The sequence below is a fragment of the Nanorana parkeri genome, unplaced genomic scaffold (assembly GCF_000935625.1).
Source record: "Nanorana parkeri isolate BGI_ZX_2015 unplaced genomic scaffold, ASM93562v1 scaffold17, whole genome shotgun sequence".
Lineage (NCBI taxonomy): Eukaryota > Metazoa > Chordata > Amphibia > Anura > Dicroglossidae > Nanorana > Nanorana parkeri.
In genome coordinates, this window is record NW_017306285.1 from 2,210,893 (window position 1) to 2,223,584 (window position 12,692).

Consider the following 12,692-nt stretch of genomic DNA (forward strand, 5'->3'; position numbering starts at 1 on the left):
TTGTGTGGCTAGTTACCAGACCTGATCATGGGATTGGGGGGAAGGGGGCTACACAGCTCTGAGCAAGGTTAGACTTTCTGAACATTGAAACATGCACAGGAAATGTTGGGAGCGGCAGCCATGTAGCGGGATGTGTGGGAAAGGTCAGTGGTCCAGACATATTTTCAGCAAAACTCCCTCTCCTTTCTTTTCCCTCTCTTCTCCCTCTCCTTTCTTCTCCCTCTCCTTTCTTCTCCCTCTCGTTTCTTCTCCCTCTCCTTTATTTTCCCTCTCTTCTCCCTCTCCTTTCTTTTCCCTCTCTTCTCCCTCTCCTTTCTTCTCCCTCTCCTTTCTTCTCCCTCTCGTTTCTTCTCCCTCTCCTTTATTTTCCCTCTCTTCTCCCTCTCCTTTCTTTTCCCTCTCTTCTCCCTCTCCTTTCTTCTCCCTCTCCTTTCTTCTCCCTCTCCTTTCTTCTCCCTCTCCTTTCTTCTCCCTCTCCTTTCTTTTCCCTCTCTTCTCCCTCTCCTTTCCATCTCCCTCTCCTTTCCATCTCCCTCTCCTTTCTTCTCCCTCTCCTTTCTTCTCCCTTTCTTCTCCCTCTCTTCTCCCTCTCCTTTCTTCTCCCTCTCCCTTCTGTCTCTCTCTCTCCCTTCCATCACCCTCTCCTTTGTTCTCCATCTCCCTTCCGTCTCCCTCTCCCTTCCGTCTCCATTGCATTTCTTCTCCCTCTCCCTTCCATCTCCCTCTCCTTTCTTCTCCCTCTCCCTTCAGTCTCCATTGCCTTTCTTCTCCCACTCCCTTCCCTCTCTTTTCTTCTCCCACTCCCTTCCATCTCCCTCTCCCTTCCGTCTCCCTCTCCCTTCCGTCTCCCTCTCCTTTCTTCTCCCTCTCCTTTCTTCACCCTCTTCTTTCTTCTCCCTCTCCTCTCTTCTCCCTCTCCTTTCTTCTCCCTCTCCTTTTCTTCTCTCTCTCCTTTCTTCTCCCTCTCCTTTTTTCTCCCTCTCCCTTCCGTCTCCCTCTCCTTTCTTCTCCCTTCCGTCTCCATTGCCTTTCTTCTCCCTTTCCTTTCTTCTCCCTCTCCCTTCCTTCTCCCTTTCCTTTCTTCTCCCTCTCCTTCCTTCTCCCTCTCCCTTCCTTCTCCCTCTCCCTTCCATCTCCCTCTCCCTTCCTTCTCCCTTTCCTTTCTTCTCCCTCTCCTTCCTTCTCCCTTCCATCTCCCTCTCCTTTCTTCTCCCTCTCCCTTCATTCTCCCTCTCCTTTCTTCTCCCTCTCCCTTCATTATCCCTCTCCCTTCCATCTCCTTCTCCTTTCTTCTCCCTCTCCCTTCCATCTCCTTTCTTCTCCCTCTCCCTTCCATCTCCTTTCTTCTCCCTCTCCCTTCCATCTCCTTTCTTCTCCCTCTCCCTTCCATCTCCTTTCTTCTCCCTCTCCCTTCCATCTCCTTCTCCTTTCTTCTCCCTTCCATCTCCTTCTCCTTTCTTCTCCCCCTCCCTTCCAATCTCCTTTCTTCTCCCTCTCCCTTCCATCTCCTTCTCCTTTCTTCTCCCTCTCCTGTATATATATATATTTATTTATTTTTTAAAGACCAACCCGGCACCGTGCTCCCCTGCCTGGTGCTGCCCGGGCCCTGGCTCCGCGGCCCTGCTTCCAGCATGTCCCGGGACCTCGAGGAGGTGTGGAGTCCCGAATATGACTCCACCTGGGAAGAGGAGGAGAAGAAGGAGGCAGATGAGAGCCAACGGGGCCAGAGGGAACAAGGGAACCAGCAACAGGTGATGGGGGACCTGTCACTGTGTGCTGTATGAAGGCACGGACATGAGGGGTGCAGGGGACAACAATGAAGGGAGGATGGGTGCAGGGATTGAGGATTGGCTGCAGGAATTGGGGAGGAGGGATGCAGGAATTGAGGAGCCATGAGTAGGAGGGATGCAGGAATTGAGGAGGGATGCAGGAATTGAGGAGAGATTGGGAGGAGGGATGCAGGAATTGAGGAGAGATGGGGGAGGAGGGATGCAGGAATTGAGGAGAGATGGGGAGGAGGGATGCAGGAATTGAGGAGGGATGCGGGAATTGGGGAGAGATGGGGTGGAGGGATGCAGGAATTGAGGAGAGATGGGGAGGAGGGATGCAGGAATTGAGGAGAGATGGGGAGGAGGGATGCAGGAATTGAGGAGAGATGGGGAGGAGGGATGCAGGAATTGAGGAGAGATGGGGAGGAGGGATGCAGGAATTGAGGAGAGATGGGGAGGAGGGATGCAGGAATTGAGGAGAGATGGGGAGGAGGGATGCAGGAATTGAGGAGAGATGGGGAGGAGGGATGCAGGAATTGAGGAGAGATGGGGAGGAGGGATGCAGGAATTGAGGAGAGATGGGGAGGAGGGATGCAGGAATTGAGGAGAGATGGGGAGGAGGGATGCAGGAATTGAGGAGAGATGGGGAGGAGGGATGCAGGAATTGAGGAGAGATGGGGAGGAGGGATGCAGGAATTGAGGAGAGATGGGGAGGAGGGATGCAGGAATTGAGGAGAGATGGGGAGGAGGGATGCAGGAATTGAGGAGAGATGGGGAGGAGGGATGCAGGAATTGAGGAGAGATGGGGAGGAGGGATGCAGGAATTGAGGAGAGATGGGGAGGAGGGATGCAGGAATTGAGGAGAGATGGGGAGGAGGGATGCAGGAATTGAGGAGAGATGGGGAGGAGGGATGCAGGAATTGAGGAGAGATGGGGAGGAGGGATGCAGGAATTGAGGAGAGATGGGGAGGAGGGATGCAGGAATTGAGGAGAGATGGGGAGGAGGGATGCAGGAATTGAGGAGAGATGGGGAGGAGGGATGCAGGAATTGAGGAGAGATGGGGAGGAGGGATGCAGGAATTGAGGAGAGATGGGGAGGAGGGATGCAGGAATTGAGGAGAGATGGGGAGGAGGGATGCAGGAATTGAGGAGAGATGGGGAGGAGGGATGCAGGAATTGAGGAGAGATGGGGAGGAGGGATGCAGGAATTGAGGAGAGATGGGGAGGAGGGATGCAGGAATTGAGGAGAGATGGGGAGGAGGGATGCAGGAATTGAGGAGAGATGGGGAGGAGGGATGCAGGAATTGAGGAGAGATGGGGAGGAGGGATGCAGGAATTGAGGAGAGATGGGGAGGAGGGATGCAGGAATTGAGGAGAGATGGGGAGGAGGGATGCAGGAATTGAGGAGAGATGGGGAGGAGGGATGCAGGAATTGAGGAGAGATGGGGAGGAGGGATGCAGGAATTGAGGAGAGATGGGGAGGAGGGATGCAGGAATTGAGGAGAGATGGGGAGGAGGGATGCAGGAATTGAGGAGAGATGGGGAGGAGGGATGCAGGAATTGAGGAGAGATGGGGAGGAGGGATGCAGGAATTGAGGAGAGATGGGGAGGAGGGATGCAGGAATTGAGGAGAGATGGGGAGGAGGGATGCAGGAATTGAGGAGAGATGGGGAGGAGGGATGCAGGAATTGAGGAGAGATGGGGAGGAGGGATGCAGGAATTGAGGAGAGATGGGGAGGAGGGATGCAGGAATTGAGGAGAGATGGGGAGGAGGGATGCAGGAATTGAGGAGAGATGGGGAGGAGGGATGCAGGAATTGAGGAGAGATGGGGAGGAGGGATGCAGGAATTGAGGAGAGATGGGGAGGAGGGATGCAGGAATTGAGGAGAGATGGGGAGGAGGGATGCAGGAATTGAGGAGAGATGGGGAGGAGGGATGCAGGAATTGAGGAGAGATGGGGAGGAGGGATGCAGGAATTGAGGAGAGATGGGGAGGAGGGATGCAGGAATTGAGGAGAGATGGGGAGGAGGGATGCAGGAATTGAGGAGAGATGGGGAGGAGGGATGCAGGAATTGAGGAGAGATGGGGAGGAGGGATGCAGGAATTGAGGAGAGATGGGGAGGAGGGATGCAGGAATTGAGGAGAGATGGGGAGGAGGGATGCAGGAATTGAGGAGAGATGGGGAGGAGGGATGCAGGAATTGAGGAGAGATGGGGAGGAGGGATGCAGGAATTGAGGAGAGATGGGGAGGAGGGATGCAGGAATTGAGGAGAGATGGGGAGGAGGGATGCAGGAATTGAGGAGAGATGGGGAGGAGGGATGCAGGAATTGAGGAGAGATGGGGAGGAGGGATGCAGGAATTGAGGAGAGATGGGGAGGAGGGATGCAGGAATTGAGGAGAGATGGGGAGGAGGGATGCAGGAATTGAGGAGAGATGGGGAGGAGGGATGCAGGAATTGAGGAGAGATGGGGAGGAGGGATGCAGGAATTGAGGAGAGATGGGGAGGAGGGATGCAGGAATTGAGGAGAGATGGGGAGGAGGGATGCAGGAATTGAGGAGAGATGGGGAGGAGGGATGCAGGAATTGAGGAGAGATGGGGAGGAGGGATGCAGGAATTGAGGAGAGATGGGGAGGAGGGATGCAGGAATTGAGGAGAGATGGGGAGGAGGGATGCAGGAATTGAGGAGAGATGGGGAGGAGGGATGCAGGAATTGAGGAGAGATGGGGAGGAGGGATGCAGGAATTGAGGAGAGATGGGGAGGAGGGATGCAGGAATTGAGGAGAGATGGGGAGGAGGGATGCAGGAATTGAGGAGAGATGGGGAGGAGGGATGCAGGAATTGAGGAGAGATGGGGAGGAGGGATGCAGGAATTGAGGAGAGATGGGGAGGAGGGATGCAGGAATTGAGGAGAGATGGGGAGGAGGGATGCAGGAATTGAGGAGAGATGGGGAGGAGGGATGCAGGAATTGAGGAGAGATGGGGAGGAGGGATGCAGGAATTGAGGAGAGATGGGGAGGAGGGATGCAGGAATTGAGGAGAGATGGGGAGGAGGGATGCAGGAATTGAGGAGAGATGGGGAGGAGGGATGCAGGAATTGAGGAGAGATGGGGAGGAGGGATGCAGGAATTGAGGAGAGATGGGGAGGAGGGATGCAGGAATTGAGGAGAGATGGGGAGGAGGGATGCAGGAATTGAGGAGAGATGGGGAGGAGGGATGCAGGAATTGAGGAGAGATGGGGAGGAGGGATGCAGGAATTGAGGAGAGATGGGGAGGAGGGATGCAGGAATTGAGGAGAGATGGGGAGGAGGGATGCAGGAATTGAGGAGAGATGGGGAGGAGGGATGCAGGAATTGAGGAGAGATGGGGAGGAGGGATGCAGGAATTGAGGAGAGATGGGGAGGAGGGATGCAGGAATTGAGGAGAGATGGGGAGGAGGGATGCAGGAATTGAGGAGAGATGGGGAGGAGGGATGCAGGAATTGAGGAGAGATGGGGAGGAGGGATGCAGGAATTGAGGAGAGATGGGGAGGAGGGATGCAGGAATTGAGGAGAGATGGGGAGGAGGGATGCAGGAATTGAGGAGAGATGGGGAGGAGGGATGCAGGAATTGAGGAGAGATGGGGAGGAGGGATGCAGGAATTGAGGAGAGATGGGGAGGAGGGATGCAGGAATTGAGGAGAGATGGGGAGGAGGGATGCAGGAAATATGGGGAAGAGGGGTGCGGGAATCGGGAGGAGAGATGGGGAGGAGGGGATGCAGGAATTGGGGAGAGAGATGGGGAGGAGGGATGCAGGATATGAGGAAAGATGGGGAAGAGGGGTGCAGGAATTGAGGAGAGGTAGGAATGCAGGAGGCGGTTTGGAGGGATGCAGGAAACTGATAGAACTGGGAGATTCAGGGAATGGAGAGGAGGGTTGCAGTTGGTGGAAGGGAGGATGCAAGAATTGGGTAGAAATGTAATGATGGGTTGCAAGAGACAGAAAGGGAAATTGACAGAAAGTGTTGGGGGGGTTGTTGAGTATAAGATGGAGAAGGGAGGTTCCAATTACAGATCAGGCATGCGGATGGAACGCTTTAGGGGCTTGTTCACACAATGTCCAGACCAGAGAAATTTGTTACCGGACCAAACAAGCATCCCAATGTATCCCTATGGTATTTCTGGGCTCTGTTCACACCAGCGCAGTCCTCTCAAAAAAATACTGCTGCTCTCATTTTCTCTGGTCTGGAATGCACCGGAACGCATGCAGAAGCACTGGACTGCACCTTTATGACCATTTTAAGCTAAAAAAAAAAAAAGAATGCTGCAAAATCGCGGTAAAAACGCCTTAAAGGAGGGGGAGGGAGAATATATGTGCAAGGTTTACTCGTTGTGGGACTGTAGTTTCCTCCTCTTAATGAAAGCAAATCTGTAGACTTTTTTCATTCCTTTTCTGACGTTCTTTTCAACCTGAGCAGATTACTGCAAATAATGTTGTCGGCAGTAAAGAAAACCTGTCATGAAGAAGCTATGGAGGCCACCATGGCTTGCCTGCCCTGTAAGTGCTGTTGCCTGAATGCCAAGCTGACCCTTTTGCTTTAATTCGTTGACTACTTATTTCAGTCAAGGATTCAAAGACCTCTGACTTTCCATAGCTGCATTCTTGTTCTGGGTCAGGGATGTCATTGAAACCAGGGGATCGGCACGATGGCAAGGCAGGTAGAATTTCCAGAGGTCAGCGGTGGCCGCCTGTATGCCTGTATGTACTTTAAGAACCTCGGTGTACATTTTGTGGGTAAGTATATTATTTCTGCCTACTGTGGCCCTTACAAGTTCTGCGTCAGTTGTGTACAGTGATTGGTCTGGCTCCTCCTCTTTATCTCACTGCACCTCTACCAGTCAGGTCTGACTGATTGAGAACAATGCACTCTCACTAGGAGGAGCTTCTGAAAACAAATTGGTACGTCGTACATAATGCAATGTGTTACTCAGTCAATGTTTCAATGTTGCATCATATGTTCTTTCATTAACGTGCTTGTTCTACATTTCCATTTCAGCTCAGTAATTGTCGAAGACCGTCGAAGAGAGCTGCCAGGGACCTGCAGAACTACAGACATGGTTATAAAAAAGATAAAGAAGATAGAGGTTATCAGTGTTACTCGGTAAGTCTCTAGATTCTGTCTATCTGGTGGGCTTTGTTATAATGGCAGACTGGACCATTCTGTTGTCGCCTTCATGCTTAGCTAGCTGGGTAAAGTCAGTTGGGTGGGTTGGGATTTCCCCTGCGCTGGGAGATGAGATTACTCCGGCATCATTCAGCCCACATCCTGTGAGCCCAGGCTGAACAAACCCCATAAACTCACAGCACTCATGGACTGAATCATGCTGGCACATCGACACATGAGCACTGCTCCGTTCGGGATGAAGGACCCCTGCCGATGGAGGAGAAAAGGAAGGAGGAAGGACCTTTAACATCACCGGACTAAGCAGAAAACTGCAGGAATAAAGGTATGTATAAAGTTTTTTTTTTCTTTGGGGGGGGGGGCCTTAAGCAGGGGTCGTAGGATGCAGAATTATAAACTATAATCTTTGTTTGGCTGGATTTCCTTTTTTTAAAGTATTGTATCTTTTCTCCTATCAGAGTCAGCCTTCAGAAACACTCAACCTGGACTTTTACCAGGACAAGAAGCGGTTTGAGCCAGAAGGTCAGTACACGACGGATGTATGTTGAGCTCTTGTGCAAAAATTCTTAAAAAAGGGAAAAGCTGGATTCGATACAAGACTTTATCATTGCATATGACAATAGAACATGTATGTATGTGTATCTAGTACGAGTATCGATATTTATATTTTGGTACTCACCGATACTTCCGGTTACATGGAGCCCGCTTCCCGGGCAATCAGGAAGCCGGGCAGCGTGTCATTACCCGCTGCTCAGCTTCCTGATTGGCCGGAAAGCCGACTCCATGCTTATTGGCTGGAAAGCCGACATCCCAGCCAATCAACATTGAGACGGCTTCCTGGCCAATCAGGGAGGCGGGCCGTTACCCGCTCCCAACCTCCTGATTGGCTGGGAAGCCAGTGCCATGCTGTTTGGCCGGTTCGATGCTGATTGGCCGGGAAGCCACCTTCCCAGCCAATCAGGAAGCCGGGAGGTGGGTCATTACCCGCGGCCTGGCTTCCTGATTGGCTGGGAAGCCGGCTTCTCAGCCAATCAGCATCGAGCCGGCCAAACAGTATGGAGCCGGCTTCCCAGCCAATCAGTAAATCTCCCTCTGACCAGATACTTACCCCCTGTATCGTGGGTAAGTATCGGAGCATTTGGACGAATACTCGGTATCGGTACCGATACTAGTATCGTTATTGGTGCATGCCTAATATACATCCTCTATCATAATAGATAATTACTGTCAAAACAGTATAATCCGCCATAAACATTCACAGCTGTTGCACCTACTGCAGTTGTATTGCACTGAAAGTTAGGGCAGCTGTTTGTACAACCTCCTTCTCATCCTTGCCATGCTGACCTCATGTAATATTATTTGGTTGAATGCCATGTGTTTACAGTGACCATTATTTGACCAGATGCCTTGGCATTGGTCACATGATCTTAACTAGAGGGGGGTGGGGGTGTAATTGTACCAGAGTGACACCTTCGCTATGGCTTTGTAGGAGATGACTAACGCTCATAATTTGCGCCTTTGGGAATTATTAAAGGAATGGATTCAAGGCATCGGAGGTTCAGTGTCACCTGTTTGAGATGGGGCTGATTTTGTGTTTTTTGCTGAATGAGGCAGATTTCACCTCTTCTGTGTGTCCCACGCAGGGCTATGCATAGAGCAGCTGCTGACAGACTGGAAGAAAAAGTACGACATTCTGGAGAGGAACCATTCCTATATCCAATGGTATGTACACCTATCATGGGTAGAGACCCTTTAAATGACCTGGAAGTGGCTGTTGGAAGTGCTGACCCTTTTCTGTGGTGCTGGTAGCTGCCAGTCGGGTTCCACTTTTCATTCAGCGTGTGAATTCTGCATGGGAGCATCTGATTGTCTGCAGTGGGCAGTTCAGTGACGTCTCCAGTGCTTTCCTAAATGAGCCCTGGTAGGGTGAATAAAACAAAGCTCCGCCTAGCCCAAAAAATGTGGCTTTTCTTAACCGTTTGACATCCGCGGTGTTAAACCCCCTTCCCATCCAGGCCAACGTGTAAAGTTAGTCAGTGTGCAATGCAGACACATTTCCTTTGTTTTGCTACCTATAAAATGCTGCACGTACAAAAAAATATCTTGTGATCCTGCCAGGAATCCAACGAGCTGCTAGTTTAGGCTGACAGCACTGCCGCGGCCGCACTGAAATCCCAAGCAGTGTTGTCAGCCCTGCCTTGTTCTCCCCTGCTGGCTTTCAGAACACCTTGTTCACTCTTTTTATCTCTAACATTATGGGAAGGTGTTCTGTAGCCCAGATAGCGAGTGAGCAGCCTAGGGTGACAATGCTGTTGCTCAGCAGATGCAGAACGGTGAGGGAGCATTGTTAGTATAGCTTAGGAATGGGTTTTTCCCCCCAGGGGAGTGACCTTCACTTCCTGTTCCCTAAACACTACAGGAAGTGAGAAGAAATCTCTATTAAATAGTGACATCCCTTACTGTGTCCCTTTTAGTCCGCCTTGAATGATTTTGCTTTCTATTCTAATTATTCCTATTTCTGTGTTCTCTTTGCAGGCTCTTTCCTCTTCGGGAATATGGTATGAACTCTTGTGCCAAGCCACTCTCAGAGGCTGAAATTGAGGTACAGAACTTCCGTAAATGTTAAACTCAGCATGACTGCAACCAGTAATTATCTGCAGTGTCTGGCCACAGAGCAGGACACATCTTCAGGTTTCTGCTATGGTGTTGGGCATTAAAGAGAACCAGTCATGTGTGGACATTTTGTGATTATCTGAATCTCATTAAAGGTACACTCCAGGCAGATATAAAACATACAAACAAATGCAGCTCTGCATTCAATAATACACCTTTTAAATGATTATTTTTCAATGCAATGTAAGTAGCTGACTTTGACTCGATTTCAGCTCATCACACCCCTGTCCAGCAGAACTCAGACTGGGGGACTGAGGAGCAGTACAGTGAGCCAGTCAGTTGTGCTAATGTGCTAAAAAGGAACATACTTCTAGGAGAGAGCAGAGAGGTGAGCTCATCAGTCTGCTGCTTCTCCTTAATTGACCAGTCAAAGGCTGCCTAAAGCCTCCCCACCACCACGTTTTTGTAAAAAAAAAGCTTTATATACTTTTGTTCCTTCTGGGTGGTCCAATGACTATAAAGGCCCTTTCTCTTCTTCTGAAGAGAGGTTCTTACTCTTGGACAGAGCAGCACTCATTACAGCCCTGTCTTGGAATGCTTTGAGCTCAGGCCGGCCTGGGGAAGGGCCCCTAGGGGGTGTGACCATAATGGCTTACAGAAAGTGACTTTGGACGTCCTTCACCACAGATGAGAACCAGTGCTGGCTCGGAGACTGGTGAGAATGCATGGGCCAGTGCTGAAAAGGAGGCGAGTAGTGCAGCTAAACCTGTTTGGGCTTTAAGATGCCAGAGAGTCTTGACAAGCTGCCAGTCCGTTAAGCCCAGTGTGGTCAAGTCAGTTTCTTTTGGTGTTCCTTTTAACCAGCTTACTGTGTCCTCCCTCCTTTTTCTAGGCGATGAAGGAAGATGTGGCTGTCCAGAGGAGGTTCCTTGACGCCTACAAACTCATGCTGGATTTTTACGGCATCGAACTGGAAAACGAGAAGACCGGAAAAGTAAAACGAGCAGAGAATTGGGAGACCAGATCCAGGAATCTGAATGAGTAAGTGGCGAGGTTGTGGAGCCATCCTTGTGATGTATGTACAGGTATAGTTTAGCAATTCCTTAACCCGCATCCTCTTGGTCCTTGTCCACAGTCACAGCCACAACAACCTGCGGATCACGCGCATACTGAAGTGTTTGGGGGAGCTGGGGTTTGAGCACTACCAGGCCCCTCTGGTAAAGTTCTTCCTGCGGGAGACGTTGTGTAACGACAAAATACAGAATGTAAAAAGAAGCGCTCTGGACTACTTCATGTTCACCGTCAAGAACAAGAGCGAGCGACGAAAGCTAGTGCATTTTGCCTGGAAGAACTACAAGCCAGGGAGGTTCCTCTGGGGTCCTGTGGAGAAGCTCCGGACCTACCAACCACCAGCAGAGAATGAGCATGAAACGAAGAGCTGCCAGAAAGAAAAGAAGGATGAAAGCGATGAAGAAGGCAAAATGAACGGACAGTCCGTCATCTGTAAGAACAAGTCTGACAAGGAAGGGTTTCGGGATCGTTCTGACTCCTCGAGTAGAAAAATCATGGTGTGCAAACAAAACTCTCCTAAGTCTAATAAGAAACCCGATGAAGAGCTCATACTACTTAAGAACAGAGTTAAGTTTAATGAAGACTCACGTGGGAATTTTCCAGATGAGGATTCCAGCAGGTGTTCTGAGGCAGTGTCTGATAACGAAGGTTCTTCAAGTTGGGATATGAACGGGGAGCAGCTTCCTACAGAAGGAGAGAAAAAGTCATATGGAGAGGAATCAAATCGGGTTTCTAAAGAAGTGTCACCAAAGCATGACGATAAAGTGCCTTCAGCAGTAGGACACCAAGATGAAGGCAAGGCAGAAGGGCATGTTATGGATGGAACAGTCTCTAGGAATCAAAGCGAGAGCCTTCAGCAAGATAAAATGCCAAACGTACAAATAGGAACACCAAGGAAAAGAAAGATGGAAAATGGTCTTTCTGATAGGAAAGAGACTCCTGATAGAGGTCCACCACAGCCTGCTGACAACTCTGAGCTGCCCAAGGAAGGAGGAGAAGGAGTGCGTATAGTGGATGACAAAGTGAAAAAACTTAAACTGAGCGAGCAGCCAGGTGCTGAGAGAAATCCAAAGGTGGCGAACGACCCACTAAGCAGCACCGCAGGCACAGATCCCCAACAGTCTGGTGATGGGTCTGATATAAATCAAGAAGAAGGGGGATGTAGCCAATTGGAGATGGAGGAAGCCAAAAAGGAAATGCCAAAACTGCATGAGCAGTCATATAAAAATAACAATGAAAAGGAGGAAGATGGCCCAACAGTGAGAGGCGCTAGTGGAGATCCTAAATAGTCTGAAGCTGAATCTGGTCTAAACCGGGAAGGAGCAGGAGGATGTGGATTAGGTAGTTCGGAAGCCAAAGTGAAAAACCACTCAACCTGCAGGGGCGGCTAAATCCCGAGAATAGCTTAAAGGTGGCAAAAAGCCTGCAGGTTCGTCAAAGTTTATCAAATGTGGACTTGCAGGACCTTCTCAAAGGTCATCCATCTCCGCTAAAGCCCAAATGGGCTTCTTCAATGGCGGCACTGGTAAATGGCAGTCAGTAAAGATCTCTTGTCGATGTATCTGTGATGATCCCAAGCTGTGGAAGATATCAAAGCTACGGGACTTTTCATAATCACGATCTTGTCTTTGGTGTGTAGGTTGGACGACAAAGACCGTCCAAGCATCAAGCCTGACATCTCACAGTTCCTGCGGCCTTAACTCCACCACAAGCCGGAAAACCCCAGATGCATTTTGAATGTAACCGTCTTCTTAAAAGCTCGGCTGTCACTGTCACTCCGGATTTTTCCTCTAAACTGGTGCTACGGGACCTTTTCTGATCCTCTCGGGGTTTGCTTGTTTTTTTTCCCCTGCCATAAATGTTTCTCTATTATTTAAAGAAAATCTTTCTAACTGGATAGTTGTGTGACGTGTTAGGTCGTCCTTGGCTAAGAAAATGGTTTGTGACGGTTCCTTTTCTTTTTTTTTCTTTTTCTGAAAACTTGACATCTTGTTTGTAAAATTGATGACCTGAGAACAACAAGCTTTGGTTCAAAGTAGACCGGCTTGTCAGATGTTCCTTTTATTTGATGTGGGTTG

The 12,692-nt window shown here is 50.1% G+C and overlaps 1 protein-coding gene across 1 annotated transcript; it reads left to right on the forward strand.

Annotated features, from left to right (window-relative positions):
• Nucleotides 1-1,631: 1,631 nt before the first annotated feature.
• Nucleotides 1,632-11,903, forward strand: LOC108789507 (opioid growth factor receptor-like protein 1). Its single transcript, XM_018559544.1, has 7 exons — nt 1,632-1,751; nt 6,805-6,909; nt 7,389-7,452; nt 8,574-8,652; nt 9,466-9,532; nt 10,436-10,584; nt 10,679-11,903. The coding sequence occupies exons 1-7, from the start codon at nt 1,632-1,634 to the stop codon at nt 11,901-11,903; spliced, it is 1,809 nt and encodes a 602-aa protein (XP_018415046.1).
• The last annotated feature ends 789 nt before the right edge of the window (nt 11,904-12,692 follow it).

Bases quoted from the DNA above. Each gene is read 5' to 3' on its own strand.
- LOC108789507 (XM_018559544.1), top strand. From the start codon at position 1,632: ATGTCCCGGGACCTCGAGGAGGTGTGGAGTCCCGAATATGACTCCACC. The intron at 7,453-8,573 runs GTCAGTACACGA...TGTCCCACGCAG, and splicing joins GAAGCGGTTTGAGCCAGAAG to GGCTATGCATAGAGCAGCTG. The intron at 10,585-10,678 runs GTAAGTGGCGAG...CCTTGTCCACAG, and splicing joins AGATCCAGGAATCTGAATGA to TCACAGCCACAACAACCTGC.